At 31.7% G+C, this 17,855-nt stretch overlaps 2 protein-coding genes across 2 annotated transcripts; both read right to left on the reverse strand.

The window, feature by feature from the left end:
- Positions 1-48: 48 nt before the first annotated feature.
- On the reverse strand, positions 49-7,154 carry LOC139779251 (uncharacterized). The gene is made up of 9 exons (XM_071717573.1): positions 6,913-7,154; positions 5,849-5,959; positions 5,059-5,178; positions 3,163-3,370; positions 2,472-2,947; positions 1,613-1,793; positions 1,302-1,523; positions 895-1,124; positions 49-250 (listed from the first exon to the last, which is right to left on the reverse strand). Exons 2-9 carry the CDS (start codon positions 5,867-5,869, stop codon positions 83-85), a joined length of 1,626 nt encoding a protein of 541 aa, XP_071573674.1. The 5' UTR covers positions 5,870-5,959; positions 6,913-7,154; the 3' UTR covers positions 49-82.
- Positions 7,155-12,682: 5,528 nt separating this feature from the next.
- Positions 12,683-16,362, reverse strand: LOC139779096 (uncharacterized). Its single transcript, XM_071717378.1, has 10 exons — positions 16,336-16,362; positions 15,827-16,004; positions 15,345-15,585; positions 15,130-15,258; positions 14,770-14,983; positions 14,190-14,674; positions 13,906-14,083; positions 13,599-13,820; positions 13,037-13,269; positions 12,683-12,966 (listed from the first exon to the last, which is right to left on the reverse strand). The coding sequence occupies exons 3-10, from the start codon at positions 15,366-15,368 to the stop codon at positions 12,805-12,807; spliced, it is 1,647 nt and encodes a 548-aa protein (XP_071573479.1). The 5' UTR covers positions 15,369-15,585; positions 15,827-16,004; positions 16,336-16,362; the 3' UTR covers positions 12,683-12,804.
- Positions 16,363-17,855: the final 1,493 nt, after the last annotated feature.

Raw genomic sequence — 17,855 nt, forward strand, 5'->3', positions numbered from 1 at the left:
CTGCTCTGTGTGTGTTTATAATATCTATTCGGAAAAAGCATACATGACTATATATATTTTTTGCTTTATTGAATAGATGTAATTAATTAGTGTGCTTAAATAATTTTTTAGCCATTTCTTTTAAATCTTTTCTCGCAATTTTTCCTGAACCTGTATACGGAAAAGCATCCAGAAATATCACTCCAGCACGAAGTTTGTAGTGATCCATCATATTTTTTGCCACAAAGTCTATTAATTCTTGCTCTGTCTCCTGAAACAAAGTTCAATCATTGCAACTACAAAGAACATTTTAATATAAAAAATAAATATTTTCTACTCCGCATTAAACGAGATATATATAAATATATTGTACTTTGCTGAAATACAAAAATTTAACTTTATTTAGGTATATAAAATAAAGAAAACAAAAACTTACATATTTAGTATTATGTTTAAAATGTGAAAAAATCTTGACAATATATTTAAGAGAATATAAGAAGTGTTATTATACTGAATTTTTTTCGAAGCTAGAATATCGGTCAAATATTGTTATACTGTACAGTTACAATTAAAATCGCTGACAAAAATCAATATTTGCATTCTTATCTCTGTATTCTTTTCTTTCTTCTCCGCGGTTACATCACAGTTTTAAAATCTATCTTGTTAAACTGATACAGACGTCTTCGCTCTTATCTGAATTAGCTTGCAAATTTTCCTGTTTGCTTCTTTAATGATTTTAATTTTCTAACAACGGTTCTTACGAATATAATTCTCTATTCACTAGATTTCTGAGAGACTATCCCCCGGAATACGCAAAACCGATTTGCAATTATTCTATTTTGCTAACTGATAAATTTTATTTTGTAAACTCTCATTCTCTAACTTTGTTCTCTAATATTCTAACAAACATTATACCTTGGCACCAGGCTTTTTGGTGACATAAGCAAGAGGATGTTCATCGTCTATTGCATGAGGTATCGATATTACTGCAACTTCCAACACTGCTGGATGCGTTATTAAGACACCTTCGATTTCTCCGGGTGAAATCTGATAGCCTCTATATTTTATAAGCTCTTTTATCCTGTCAATAATAAATAATTCCCCATCTTCGTCAAAATAACCGATATCACCCGAGTGCAACCATCCTGAAAGAGTGCCAAATTTACTTTTGTGATGTTAGATTTCTATAATACTGTTAGTTACGTTCTTTTTAATTTATTGGAATACAATTTATTTAGTTTGCAATCAATACGTCAATTAATTAACTCACAATTTATTTTTAATTATATAATTATCAATTATAACAAATATGACCTGTTTACCTTCTTCATCAATCGTACTTTTCGTCGCTTCGGGATTCCTATAGTAACCGTTCATCATGATTATAGATTTTATCCATATTTCTCCCGACTGATTCGGACCAAGTACTTTCCCGCTTTCTGGATCCACAATTTTTATTTGCACATTCTTAGCTACTGTTCCGCAAGATCCGTTCTTGTGATTTGGTTGTTGCAATGTTACGAGACCACCAAGTTCCGTCATTCCTAAAAACACAAGGAGTCGGTATAATCAAATTTTTACGGTAAACATTAATATATATTATAATGTTTTATAGCATTATAACGATATTTACCATAAGCTTGCAATATCTGAACGTGCGGTAAAGTACGTTTCAGTTCTTCCTGCACTTTTGGTTTAATTACCGCACCACCTCCTAATATGACTTTTAAAGATGGTAATGAATATTTCCGTCCTGCGTATCCCGCTCTGACAAACCGATTCATCATACTCGTGCTAAGGAAGATAACTGCTATCTAGGTTGAAAAATAATTTTCGCTTTTAGATTTCGACACATTATACACATGCATATGTGATTATGCAATTTAAATAACAAGTAGGTACTGATATACCTAGACTATGTTCTATTCTCTCAAAATAGCAATTTGTATTTTTTTTTTGCAATCAAGATAAATACAATTTTATGCACACACGCATAAATGTACGTCTACAGACGGCAAACAAATTTGACAGGAAATTAATAGCATTGTTATATAATAACAAGAAGTTATTACTCGGAACTTATTACTGTAAATTAAAAATATTACAATTTGCTCGAAGAAAGTTAACTCAATTGCACCATAGGATTCGCGAGAAAGCAGAAACTAAGGCCGGTATTCACAGTCAGTTCTTATATTTAAGACCATCTTAAGTACAATCTTAAGATGTCTTAACCAATCACAGAGCCGTATTAGCATCTTAAGATATTACTTAGGACGGTCTTGAAATAAGATCTGATTATGAATACCGGCCTAAATCATTGATGCTATAAGAGTTATCTCTACAGCAAGAAGTCAGTGCATCAGCGGGCAAATATATTTCAGTCATTATTGTCTTTTAGATAAAAAAATTTAAAAAGTTAAGAATCTATTTTAATAATTCAATAAATAAAATATTTCATGATAAAAAAATAAAATTTCTTAAAATAATATTACTTTAAATTTCTCAATCAATTGGCAAGTCATCTCCTCGTCGAATTCCGGATAGATAATCACTGTAGCACCCTGCGTGATTGCTTTCACATTTAGCATTACTCCGCTGATCCAATAAAGAGATGAGAACCAAAGTGTCGATAAGTTAGACATATTAAGGTTGCTGTCCTCGCTGATGAGTAACATAGTGTAGTTAGACAATTCAACGCCTTTTGGCATCCCCGTCGTACCCGACGAGTGCATGATGCACGCCGTTTGTTTGTTGTCGTCGAGCTCGGCGTAACAGAAATTTGCCACTTCCGCATCGTTGCAATTTCTCAGGATATCGGAGAACGAAGTCGCGCCGACATGCTTGCCGAAAACCACTACCGTAGGACTGCAATTTTTCTCTTTCATCCCCTTCAAGACGACATCCACGGATTTCTCACTGCAGAAAATCACCTTCGGCGTGGTCAGTTGCAAAACGTGCAGCGCCGTTGCTGATGACAAATACATCATAATTAGTAAAGAAATAAATACTACGCTAAATATTATTGTACGGTCAAATAATAAAAATTTATGTCTAATTAACCGCAAGATAGACAAAATTGTATTCGCGCGCATTGTTGTCGGAAATGCATCATATCTAATTTACTAATCTAATCGAACGCAATACGTAAGAACGTTTGACAATGATTATTTCTGAATATCTTACGCAAATCCATGCTCTCGTTCCACGGATTGAAAATCGCGTTGATATAAGTTGCCGCAATACAGGGCACGATGCAATTGGGGTGATTATTCGTGCACACACTAATGACGTCGCCAGATTTGATTCCTTGTTTTTGCAGCCATAACGCGCATCTCACAACTTTATCTTGCAGCTCCGCGTATGTGAACGTTTCTTCAGTGCGTGCGTCCAACTATATAATATTGTTATTATATAAAACTTCAAAATACAAAATTTATAATGCAGAATCAGCTTCATAATTATGATATCATTCCATGATTCTAGAACAATGTATAAATTCTCGGAAAGCTATACTTGTTACGTCTTCAAGATCAAATTAAAACAATTTCGAGGCAGACTGGTATTTACGTTTAAATATTGATACCTGTTTGTGCGTAAATTTTATTAAATTAGAAATAATAATACAGACTAATTGAAATAAATTAAGATTAGATGAAGAATATTAAAATTAATTGTGCACAGATACAAGCAAAGTTTTGTTGATATTATAACAAAGTTAATTTAAACAAAAGTTAATTCATACCAAACTATAATTATATGCAATCAGTGAGTGCTCGTGTCATTTAGTGAATCGATACACATAGCTTTCTATCTTTGTTATTTATTGAATGTTAACAAAGATAGAACAACGTTAGTGTCAACTTGTATCATTAAACACCCAATTTTTACATTATTTCAATTTTATTATAGTTTGTGCAAATTAATTCTCTCTCTCTCACTTTCTAAGAGAAAGGGAGAGAGAAAGAGAGAGAGAGAGAGAGAGAGAGAGAGAGAGAGAGCGAGAGCGGGGGGGGCTATTGAATTATATCGCGGAGATGTCAAAATAATAGCCTCAAGATATTTACTGCTTTCACCTAATGATTTCCTTCCGTCATATATAAGATCGAGAACAAGAGATTGTCATTACATCCGACCATGTTAAAATCTACTAATTTTAAGACAAATTATTTCATATGCGAGAATTCATTGTATTCACCATAATTATTTATAATTGCTTAATTATTTTATAATCATGAAATAAGGCAAGTTTGTCGTAACACTTTTGTCTTTATCTTCATATCTAATAAGTTTTTGCTGTATATTTATTTTCATGAACATGTTACGTAAAATATGATTTAGTAAGTTATTTCTTGTAGGAAAATGTCATATTAGATGCATGAAAACGCATTATGCAATTTACTTACATGCATTACATGCAATGAAAAAAGAGCATATTATCATCGCTATAACATGATAGAACTATATGTATTATCTCAAAAATCTTTTCCGTTATTCCGCTCTGTGTATTTGATATTAAAATGTTAATGTACATGTGTATCTTCTATATGTATATGTGCATTCTCTTTTAACACTGTTTGTTCATCTCGTGTCTTTGATAAAATAAATGTTATATAATTCAACACATGTATCATATAAACAAATTGGTCGAGGAGCAATTAAAATAGATCCCGTCTTCGTCATTGTTAACACTGCGTGGACACCGTGGGCCTTTTAAGGCACAGTCGATTTTTCATTTATAATTCCCACGGGAATGGCTTCAGCTTGCAAAGCGAATTGCAACAGTTCCGGCCTATGTAAGTATAGAAATCACTTTTTGAAACCTTAAAGATAATACATGAATTTTTATAGATTTTTCGTAACACAGGAACGCTTTCAAAAACTCTTCGAACTTAAAAGTCTCGGGGTGAGTGCTCCAAAAACACGGTGTCCGCGCAGAGTTAATATCAGTTTTTTTTTTATTTTACTAGTATGTCTTTATTAAATCTTTTTATTCTTGAGCTAAACATTACAAGCATTAAAAGTATATTTTCTTTTTAAAAAATCTTATGTATTAATATAATTAATATCACGTCGACTTACATGTGCGATTTTGTCCCCATGGCTTTTAATGCTAATCCACATTAATTCTCCGAGGCTCTTATACTTATTCGATGTATGGGTCTCTTGCCCTTTGTAAACGCCATTTTCCACGGTAAAGGTCTATAAACAGTATACAGAGGTCAGACTGTTTTAATTGTTTATCTTTGCCTTCTGTAACTTTAAGCTGTGTTTCACATTAGTCATGTATTGACGATAACTTTCAATTTAACTTTTCTATCAATACATAATTTATCACCTTTTCAATGCACTAGATATCCATTGCATATTTCAGTACATGGCACTGATAAAAACCTAACCTAACACCGTATAAAAATAACTGATAAGCCTCGAATAGGTACAGGTTTCCCTTGCTATCCGAAAGCAGAGCGTTCCTATAAAACCTTTCGTAAGCCGAAATGGCGCAAAGCGAAGAAACAAATTACCAATAAGTTATATGTAAAAAATTTTTACCATAAAAGAGAAAATCCTTTTCGGATTTGTTTCGATTAGCGAAAACAGTATTAATGTATATCTTTCGTAAAAGCGAAGTAACGTAAAGCGAATCGCGTCGCGTAAAGATACACGGTGCGATCTCGCTGCGCGTGTACTTTGCACGAGACAACACCGTATCTCTTGATTTTCGAAAAGTGGCGGATATCTGTATTTGTTTCTATTGTATTCTAAAGCATTTTAAGGACTCAAGAACAACAAAGATCTTGATGCATCTGCTCCGTATTAAAAGCACAAGTTTTGACGCTATGTATAACAGCTATTGTATTACTATATTTACCTTCATATGATCTGCAACCATGTCGCTGAAGATATTCGGATTTTATAAGTTGTAGACGTAAGAATCCTGAGTGCAATCGATCGGTGTCACTTTAGGTTCAAGAGAATATCACTGCATCATAAATAAATTCCATGCATAATCATGCATGAAGTAAATCGGTTTAAAAAAATTAAAAGATAGATAAATTTGTTACAACAAATGTGATTTTAATTATTATATACAGAGCAAAAAAAGATTTAAAAAAATATTAGTGTTATTTATTTATACTGTGATAATGTAATATTCTGATTAGAAAATAATAATTCTTATAATAGATAAATCTGCAAATTACTTTGCAATAATAACAAGTTTATTTCTATTTTTCCATCAATGCCTTGAAGATTCTGCTGCAGCAGCGAATGTATTTATTATAAATCATTTTGTTTAACAAGAATTAACAGATTCTGCTAGTTCTACATAAAGCAAATATCACGTAATATCATATAAAACAGATAGTAATAATCAGTTAGCAAATTTTGACTGTTATTGCATCAAATGTGTAGCTGTGATAGTTTTGCTTCATAATCTTTTTATCTTTATTTAATTATATATAACCACAGAAAGAATCAGTACTTTGTCGTATTACACTATCGCAATATTTAAAAAATATCTGGATCACTTAATTTCTTTTGAACATGGTCTACTAAATTCTATTTATGCGCTCGTACAACTGAACAGAGATTCGCACTAAAAGAAACTCACTCGAAACAGTTAGCGACGAGCAAGAATTAAATATGAAGAAAACAAAATAGAATCTAAAATTCGGCATTTTTTCTCTTAAAATACAATCAAAAATAATATTTTAATATTTTTATTTACAAGATTTACTTTCTTTATAACACATCTATATAAGAAGAAAAATACTGAAATATTCTCAATACTCGATCGCTACTAAAAAAAATCACTATATGGTTATCAAAAACAGTAAATTATTCTAAACAACGATACAAAAATTATACAAGACACAGACGTACGATAGAGTAACATGTTTATAAAAAAAATTTTAATTATAAAGTGTATAATACCTTCAGTCGCAGTTAACAAGTCAAAGACAGTATCCACAGTATCAAAGACGGTATGTAACAGATGTGTCCAGCAAAGACTGTTCAAACTTGAATAGAAATCGATAAAACCGGTTCCCTTAAAAAAGAAGATGTCGTAATGGAATACGGAACAGTTTTTCAACTACGTGAAGATCATCCTTTCGAAATAGGATACAGTAGGCAAGTGAAGAACGAAGTGTATACGAACACGGATAAAAGTCGACTGTCATCATTTGACTGACTACCTACCTATTACTTGTCTCACGTATATAATTCTAGATATCCCTCTCTCTAAAACTTTACAATTGACATGTGAACTGTACGAACTGCGCAAATCATAAAATTTATAGAGCTATTGCTCTTGATACAACATAATAATAGTTACTTGGCATTTCTTGATATTGCCTTAGGTATGACGTGAAGTAAATTGCTGAAATCGATAACGAACTGTGTCTACTTTTAATGCTATGTATCTTACATATTTATTTATTTATTTATGCATCTTATGTATTTTACATTTTAGAATTTAACAAAACTTGATTATATATGCCCGTGTACATGCCATTTTTTTGTTTTATAAATTTTTGTTACATTTAATTTATATAGTTTTCTAATATTGTAAAATTAAAATTTTGCTAGTGTCCATTAAAAATACAATAAATAATACTTATATTTTTACTTATATTTTAAGGCAATATCAAGCATGATTCTCGAAAATCTCGACAGAGATTTATAAAGTTATATAAAGTTATATAAATCTCTGTCGAGATTTTCGAGAATCATGCTTGATATTGCCTTAAAATATAAGTAAAAATATAAGTATTATTTATTGTATTTTTAATGGACACTAGCAAAATTTTAATTTTACAATATTAGAAAACTATATAAATTAAATGTAACAAAAATTTATAAAACAAAAAAATGGCATGTACACGGGCATATATAATCAAGTTTTGTTAAATTCTAAAAGGTAAAATACATAAGATGCATAAATAATCAGAGCTTGATTTTTAAGCTCTGATATAAAAGTATCTATATTGTATAGACTAAAGATAAGAAAGTTAGAAACATTTTATAATCGCTGCAATTTAGAAAACAGAATGTAATTAAAGATATACCTATATGTTCTAAAATTGAGAAAACATTTTATTTTAGGATGCAGTTGTAAGTATAGATATCTAGGTATGTGTACTGCAAAGAGCTATACAGTCATTAATGAAATATAGCAGCCATTCCAATGATATGGATCACCTATATGACAGGCTGCAATAGCTGCAGACGGAACAGCATGCTTACAGCATGTGGAGAGGATGTGCTGGTAACGCACACCAAAGCAAGAGACTACGTCTGTGATTCGCTCGACACTTTGACCAGCATCGAACGGTTTGGTGTGCGTTGTCAGCACATCTACATGCTGTAAGCATGCTGTTCCGTCTATAATCAAGTATCACTGCCATAAGATCGTTAATTTGTAAAAAAAAAAACCTGCTAGATTATTATCAGACGTCTGAATTATTAATGTTGAACTTTATTATGTTAATTAAAATCATTAAACATAATAATCAATTAGTAGTTACGTGTAATTAGTTTGAAGCATACATTATAAACCAAGTTACATAAGAGAACACATAATAAAAAGAAACAAATTATTTCTGCTATATTAATGAATTAATTTATGTAGTTTCATAGCTTTATCAATTTTGCAATACAAGTCGTATACAAGTTCGTAATACACCGAGAATGCGTTATTACAGAAATATTGCCAGGCCAATGATATGAAGGTTACCGCTATCAAGGCCGAATTAAATTGCTACTTATACCTAGCAAAGTTATAGGTAAAGATTTAAACTAGCCTTTACTGATCTATAGACAATCGAGATGTTAGCATATATCGCTTAAGGATACAATGAATTATCTGAATATTTCGATAGCAAATATCCCATCTCGATCAACATCAAAATTATTTACGTAATTGAGAAAAACTGTTTTTCAAACAATTACCGCAGCAATTTGGTCACGCTAGCCATGTACTTTACATAATGCAATGACTGGATAAAATTTAAATGGCTGTTGTTTAATGGTGAATCATACACGCAATAAATACAAATATCTTATTATACAGATTTTTATTTTAAAAATTAATAAAAAATACAAAGTATTTTTCCAGAACTATAGGTAAAAACTGACTAATTAGACTAGCAAAGATAAACAAAAGTCATGTAAATTAATATGAGCCTTTATCCATAATTTTGAAACACATTGTATAAGAAATAATTTGTTAATAATTATATTCTAAATAATACTTGATTTTAAAAAATACTGGTATTTCAAAAAAATTATAAGTCACAGAATTTGTCACAAAAGCCGGATTAAATACAAATACAAAGGATACAAATCGAATACAAATCCATTATAAGGCGATTAATTGTTTATTACTCCGAGTTATTCCCTCGCAATCTTATCGGTGTCTATAATATGTGTTGGATTTTGTCGTCAAAAATTACACAACAAATGTTCTTCAGATTCTAGACTAGCAATTTTAGTCATTCTTCCGCTGTTACCCGAGACGTTATTCGTTTGATTAAAGAAATCCATACTCTTGACAACTTCGATTTGGAAAAGGAGATTAACGTTACCAAGTTCACGGTTAAAATAATACTTTATACGAGATAACTACGGATTCCTTTATTAGGCAATTGGACATTCGTCATTGTCACTCTAAATTATAGAATATACGTATATAGTACCTTGCGTGCAGCCAAGTAACTGTAAGGACGCTTTCAATTTTGATGGATTATATCCCGCTTAATGATCACATTGATCTTTTTTATACTATAAAAAACTTTTTACTCTTGTCGTAATAACGGAAGCCATCGCTGTGTATAAAAAAAAATCTAACAGATATGTATGTGTGTTCAAATGTGTTAATTTGACTCACGTAAAAACTGAATTATTGCGCAGAGTAAAATAGGTCTTCCTTCCGACCCTTTTTTGTCTCTTTTCAAAGAAACTAATTGTTCTTGCCTAAAGTTTCTTAACTTTAAAATGATATATTGTTATTATATAAGATAAGTTTTATGAAAGTTCCCCGAGTTCATTTGGAGCTAATGTTTTTCCAGCACCAGCAGATAGACTATCTCTAACTGCGCGTCCTTAATTGCATAATTATTAAAGTCTATTTTTATAGCCTTGCGTCTGCGGAGTACGAGAATAAATCGGAATTAATTTCCAATTGAATATCCTTAAATAAACAAATGTATAAAAAACTATCCACAGTCTACTCTTAGTCTATCTGTGTTAAAATAAATTTTAAGTTAGGGAGTCCCTACATGCTTTTCTGTTTTAAATTTTTGTTACCTGGATTCTAATTGAAATTTTTAAATTGCAATTAATATTTAGGGGTAAAAGGAGTTGCTCTTTCTGAAAATCTAATCGATAAGGTAAAATATTTGAATAAAGATTTAAAGGTTAAAAATGATGAAAAAGTAAGTAAAATGACTTTTTTTTATTGACAAATATTCAACTAACAGATGATTTCGTCTATCTTTTTGAGTAGAATTTTTGTTATAGGTCACTCAAATAATAATTATATTCATTTATTGTGCTCAAAGAGATAGACAAAATCATTTATTAGTTAAATATTTGTCAGTAAAAAGACAGGAGTCACTTACTTTTTTACCTCTACTTTCACCTGTATATCTTTTTTTTAGATATTCCACCCTATCGCCAACTAGATATTCCGAAAGATCAACTCTTTTTACCATTAAATATCGATTGCGGTCTAAAAATTTGGATTAGAAATGCGAGGAATTCAAACAAAAAAGCGTGTAGGGTTTTTTTTAAGACTTAATGAGTTAACACGTTCATGCCATCGATGAGTCAGCATAGTGTCCGCGTCGAGCAATGACTCACCGGTGGATCAGGGTATCACAAGTTAAGTATTAGCACGCTTGAAATGATCAAAGTTTTTTATTATTATTAATTAAAACTTATAGTTGCATTAAATAAAAGTAGTATAATTTTATACATTGATATTAAAAAATAATAATAAATTTATGTAATATCATTGATGAAAAAATAAGTAAAATAAAGTCGTAAGCGAAGTCGTCGAACGCGAATAAATGCTTTGCCATAATTTTCTACCATTCTCAATAACGAAAATAAATATAAATCAGCACTTTATAAATTTTATAACTGTTTTCCTTTCGAGAGATAAAATTTCGGCGTTGTGTCGAGCGACTAGTTCAATCGAAAAATTCTGTTAAAACTGATTATCTTCTTTTCCTCAAATATCCACGTGCCATCGATAAGAAACATATAAGATATCATGCGCTGGCGTGAAAGTGTTAATGTACTCATTGCACTTGTTAACTTTTGATGTCAAAACATTTTTTTTCTATTTTCTTCCTGCTTCGGATAACTTATAAAAAAATATAAGTTTCGTATGCGGCAAAGTTTTTATCATAGCCTCGTTCAAATACTTGGAAAATTATTAAATTGCTTGATCACTCTAAAAAATAGAGAAAATAATCGCTGTCTAATAGTACACTGAAAAAAAAATTTGTTAATCCCAAAAAATGTTTAGTCCAATACGAGCAACTAAACATGTTAATTAGTTAACTAAACATTAGTTGTTTCAACAATTATTAAGTTTGCACTAAAAAAGGTATAATGCATTCATGTCAACCTTTAAAATTTTTTAATCAAAAATTAATTAATTTAACTAATGTTTAGTTAAACTACCTAAAATATTTAGTTGCTCGTATCAGACTAAATATTTTTTGGGATTAACAAATTTTTTTCTCATTGTCAGTGTAAGAGACAAAACTTCGAGTTTGATAAAACTTGTAATTCGTGAATAAATTCTGTTTAATAAAATCTCGTATTAGCCTCGAAATACGCTAATTTTTATTAGAGCGATATATCCATTAAAAAGATAAATAAATACATTTCATCGTAAAATAAAATTTGATATAAATCACTAAAAGTCTAATTTTCGGTTTACTTTTTTTCGTTAAAAGAAAAGAGGATGGTCAATTATGCCAGAACATCTTGCATATAATGATGGTTTATTTTTTCTATATTTATGTATTTATTTATACAATTGCAGAATATTACAGAATATTTGATTAATATTATCAAAATATAGATAATATCAAAACACCATGGCTGCGTTCCAGAACTACGCTCTTAGTGCTATGAGCGTGTTCTGTCCTTGTTCAACTTTCGAGCGCTAAGAACATGGTTCTGGAACGCAGCCTATGTAATGTAGAGTCTTTTGTTGCTAGATATATTTACTTATATTTAATAATTAACCCTTCGTCACCCCCCCTGGTCTTTTTGGGCACAAGCGAAATTTTAAGCTCAAATATCTCCGAAATAAAGAGAGAGCGAGGTCTGGCTCCCCTCCCTAAAAAAGTTGTTAGTAGTGAGAAAAAAAATAAATTTTTGTAAACATTCAATTGTTATTTTAAAAAACTTTTAACATTTAACTATTGGGTAATGTAATAGAGATCCTGAAAAGTAACCCCGAATTTTTTCAAATTTTTTGAAAGCCTATAATGAAAAAAAATGGGTCTGGACAAAATAGACCCAGGGGGGCAACGAAAGCAGTAAAAATAACGGTGGTGACGAAGGGTTAAAAGAGTTATTTGTAATAAAAAAGATTTTACAAAATATGTTGCAAAACCGGTTAGAATGGGATCATGTAAATAAAGGCATTGGACTTTTTAATTAGCAGATACATGTCAAAGATTCTTGAAATTATTATTATTATGTCCTCTCCCCCTATATGTTAAGTGTGCCTAGATGTACATATATCATTTGAACTAATATTAAAGCATACATGTTATTAGTGCATGGGTTAAAAACAGATTATAGCCATGCAACGTCAGTGTGATTAATTGCTAGTTTAGAAAGACGTTTACGATTGATTATTTCGTCGGAAATGTGTGGCAGTTGTTTCATATAGTATATATATTTAAGACGCCTTGGACCAACAAACGTTTCTGTTATGAATTTTCGCAGCTCCTTTTTCTGTAAAAACACTACATGTGTACTTGTTCTAAAAACAAATCCGTTTCACGAGAAATAATTAGTTCTAAACCTGTTCTAATCCTAGTACTGGCGCAATGAATGTCACTAGACGAAAGTTATCATGATCATGGGACAATGGCACTACGGCAGCTTCGGACACAAGCGGATGACTTTGTAATGCAATTTCAATTTCCGCCGGAGAGATGTAGTGATGTCTGTAATTAATAAGCTGCTTGACTCGATCGATTACGAAGACATTTCCATGTTCATCGTAATAGCCTACGTCTTCGCTGCGAAACCATCCTGAAAGACACGAAATTGTGTATTTTTTTGTGCACATAACGAAAAACGGATTTGACATGCCATATGTACAAATTGGATCAGAAAATGCATGGAGAAATATTAAATCTTTTACTTTCTCTGTTTTTTGTTTTCACAATAGATAATCGCGCATAAGATTTGTATAATATAAAAAAAAGAAAGGTTAAAAACTGAGTTTTCTCTTTTTCAGAACGTATGTAGCTTATGTTAAATCTACTATATGACTATAATGATATAATGATATCGATTCAAGCTTCTGGAAGTTGTCTTACGCATCGCAGTTACAAAAACAATTCGAAGAAGTAATTAACCATTGTCGTCAATAACAATTCTTGTATATCTGCTATCCTTATAATAGCCGTTCATCATGGACGGAGACTGACACCAAATCACACCAATGGTGTACGGACCCATCGGTTCTTTCGTCGCGTAATCAGCGATCAACAAACGAACATTTGTAACCAAGTAACCGCTAGATCCGATGATGTTCCCGGTGCCTCGTTGGTAAGCAATCACACCTGTTTCGGGCAAACCTGAAAAGGTTCAAGAAATGTTGGCTTTAGGCATTACGTGAACTGTGCATTAATCGTTGATCACAATTCTGATGAATGTACGCACAGTACAGTTGAATAATGGAAACATTTGGCAGCGATTGGATAAGACTGATATGAACATTGTGCTTGATCGTCAATCCGCCGAAAATGACCATTTTCAAGGAAGAAGTATCGTATTTCTCGAAGATGTCGAATCTTGACAACCGGTTGCACATATCAGTTTTAAGGTATAGCCAAGTCACCTGAAACAGACGCATTTTATATTTCAATTCTTTATTATAATAAATACATAAATTACAATTCTTACAGCAATATTGTTAAAATAAGAGAAGAATATTCCTATGATACCTTATACCACTGTATCATTTGACATAAATGATGCTCCTCGAGAAATCCCGGAGATTTGATCACTTTTACTCTCAAAAGTATAGCACGAACAGTCAAAAGCAAGCTGATAGTCCAGTCCAAGGATTCGAACCATAAGCCGACGTCGTTGTTCGAATTCATAATGGGAATCTGGTTCGATGATTTTAGGAAAAATGTATAAGGAACTTCTACGTCTTTGAGAAAGCCAGTTGTACCACAAGATAAAAGTATTATTGCGGTGTCTTTAATATTCATTTTTACACAGGAGAATCTGTTAATATCGAGTCGATTAAATTTCTTCTGCAAAATTAATTCGAGAGACTCAAACTCGTCAAATCCATCGCCGAAAACTACGATTTTTGTAGAAACGTTCATTTTCACCACGGCAGCTTGAATCATTCTTACATTGTCACAGTCAACAAAGATTACCTTCGGAGTAACCCGCGTCAAAAAATATTCCGCATTCGCTATAAATATTTATGTTTATGAATAAATTAGAAAGCATACAGATACATAACTGCGACGAACAATGTCGAAATTCAGAAAAAAAAGATCATCTTACATCTTATCCCTTTTTTTCGTTTAGGCCATGGATTCACAATAGCGCCGATATACAGTGCCGCCAAATATGGTACATAAGCCTCCAGTTGGTTATGCGTACACACTGTTATTACGTCGCCGGATTTCACTTTCAATTTTCTCAGCCATAATGCGCATTTTACGCTTCTCTCTTTCATTTGTTCGAATGTACTTGTTTTCCCCGTCGCCGCATCAATCTGCAAAATGTATCAATCTCATATTCCTATTAAATATGTCTTGTTTAGTAAGATTACGTTAATTCGACGTTATTAATAAATGCATTCTCCGTGTGTTGTGTCTTATGGAATTTTATTTAAATATTATTTAAGTTATTATGTATTACCTGGCCGATGAAATTCGGTCTTTTCGAAAATTTCATCAAAATTTTATTTCCGATACTGATATGCTCGTTATAAATCGGTTTCTTTGTGTCTATTAATCCTCTATTTTTTTTCTCAAATGGAAGTGTTTTCTTAAAAACAATAATGTACAATAATGTTATTAGAATAATGCATGCATCTTTACGAAAACTTTGGACATTAAATGTGTATTTTTTACCTTAAACTTGTAATTGGCACTCATGCCGTTGAATATCCAATATATCTGTATAATAGTTCAATCGATTCTGAGATCAGAAGTAATACTATCGTTTGTTAAATGCCGCATAACTAAGCTTTCACCTTTATCGACTGTTATGATGTGAAATACCCTTCAGTCAAGAATTTAACTGAAAATATTTTGGTCAGAACCGCTATTGGGCTTGTTATGATTTTGAGCGAAACCTCTTCGCATGTATATTCTATTAATTCAATATCGTATCAATTTTTAAAATCTTTATTTTGTTTATTTATTAATTATGTATATTGTTAATTAATTTTACGGATTAAGTTTTGTAGAAAATGTTACATATAAATATAAGAATATTTATTTAATTTCTAAAACAACGTATCGATCGATGTTACATATTATTAAATTAATTTTGTACGAACAAACAAGGAAATGCAAAGACAATATTTTTATAAATAAATTAAATTGCTTACACCTCGATACATACAGCACACATAATAAAATATTATTTTCGATTATTGTCAATCATCGTGAATTATATCTTCTGTGTTCTTCTTATCTCTTTCGTTAACTTCAACAGTTTTTTTTTTTTTCAAGAATTTAATTTCAGAAGAATTGGTAATGTATGTCCATCAAGAATGCGTCGCTTGTCTAATAAATACATGTCAGTTGCATGAAGAAACTTAGAATTCATGGAATTTATAATTAATCCGGCCGTCTGGGGCGATTTTTACGAATCAAAAAAATAAAACTCACGTCACAATAATTTTAATGTGCTTCTTTCATTTCTTAAGTATTATTTTATTTCTCCTTACTTTCTTTTAGAAAATATTGAGTAAATCTATATATTATCTTTAACTATCTACTAATAAATTATAGAATAATAAAAAATATGCAATATGTAATTAATAACACTGATTTTTAATTAGGGTGTAAAAATCACCTCAGGTGACCATTTATGCAAACCTAGCTATCATGCTACCTAGCTTTGTGCCACTCGAGAAATCGTTGATTGTTTTTCATTAAATTCTTTCTTCTCTCACGTTCCCGTCGAACGGCGATATTTCGATATTCAACTTCCTTGTTTCGCTTTATTTTCATAGACAGCAATTCTTCTTTTAGCTGTAACGCGAAGAATTCAATTTCTCTTTCTCTCAGATTTGTAAAATTTATCTTGCGTGACAGCAAATTAATATTAAATGGACCTCAGTTAAGGACATTTCACATAGAAGTCCTAGTCGACCTAGACCACTCGATTCCGTGGGATTGTAACTTTTTATTTGTCTCGATCGCAACGTTTGAATTGCTTTGATTCCTTGAGTCAGATGAATCTTTTTTTGAACGTCTTCGTCCTTCTGCTTAGATAGTATTAACTTCAGTTGGCGGGATTCCTCGTTAATCTCGGCAGCTTTCGCAAATTTATTTATTTGCTTATTTCAGATATCTTTCATACCTACATTAATATTAGAAAATGACATTGATACCTCTCTTCCGTTTCTCATCTACCATTGAATTGAGAGCCTCGCGAGTAGCTTGTTTCATCGCGTGACATTTCTCGATTATCTTTGCCGCTTCTCTACTTTGATCTCGCCTCAGGTTTTCTAGTTTTTTATACAATTCTTTTTTCTTCATAGCGAAGATAATTATTATCTCAGTTTTTGTAAATTAACAATTTACATGTTATATAAATATGCATATAAAAATTAATATTTATGATTTATGTAGACGCTATATATAGATATGCGTGTATCAGCAAAGCAAATAATTATATGTTACATAACGGCTATAAGTGTTATACGAACGAATAATTTGTACGTAAGAAAATTGAGAACTATGTGAGTGACGTTGACAATGTAATTACGGCGATTGACGTTTCGTGCAGCATGAACGATGCGCAAAACACGCTGCGACATTTATCACCATCCTCTTTTTTCCGATTATTATAGATTACATTGTAAATAACATCTGATTTGACATTTGCCTGTTAGAATGCAATATCACCTCTTTTCGCATTCTCTCCGCCTGCACCTTGATATCGCTTATCGACAACTGCTTGGCAAGAATAGCATCTTCTCGCGACAGTAACGCACTCGAATGCTTCTCTTGCATCCTCCGGATCTCCCGCATCCGTTCCTCCTGCTTTTTCTGAACCTCGAGTCTCGATATCATCGACGGATCGCTTCCACCCTCTGCTAACTGCCGTACTCTGATATTTCGAAAATCAAAAAATTTACAAACGATTTTAATATTACAAATGTGTATATGGCAATGTTATGTGGGACAAACTATAAGCGATAAATATGTTGAAAATACATTTTGACCTCCTTGCATCTGTCATTTGTGACTCGCGCGCATTCTCTTAGAACGGATGAGAACGTATGCCTGACTTCCACCGGCTGAGAAATAATACGATGGCATGATTAACCGCGAGGCACGGCAGTCGTATGCCTTTGAATTAAAAGCACGCACTTTGATGACTGGCGACGACTTTCCTGCACAATG

This window comes from Temnothorax nylanderi, unplaced genomic scaffold, assembly GCF_030848795.1.
Source record: "Temnothorax nylanderi isolate EJ_2023f unplaced genomic scaffold, tnyl_v1.0 TNYL_tig0001_pilon, whole genome shotgun sequence".
Classification (NCBI taxonomy): Eukaryota; Metazoa; Arthropoda; class Insecta; order Hymenoptera; family Formicidae; genus Temnothorax; species Temnothorax nylanderi.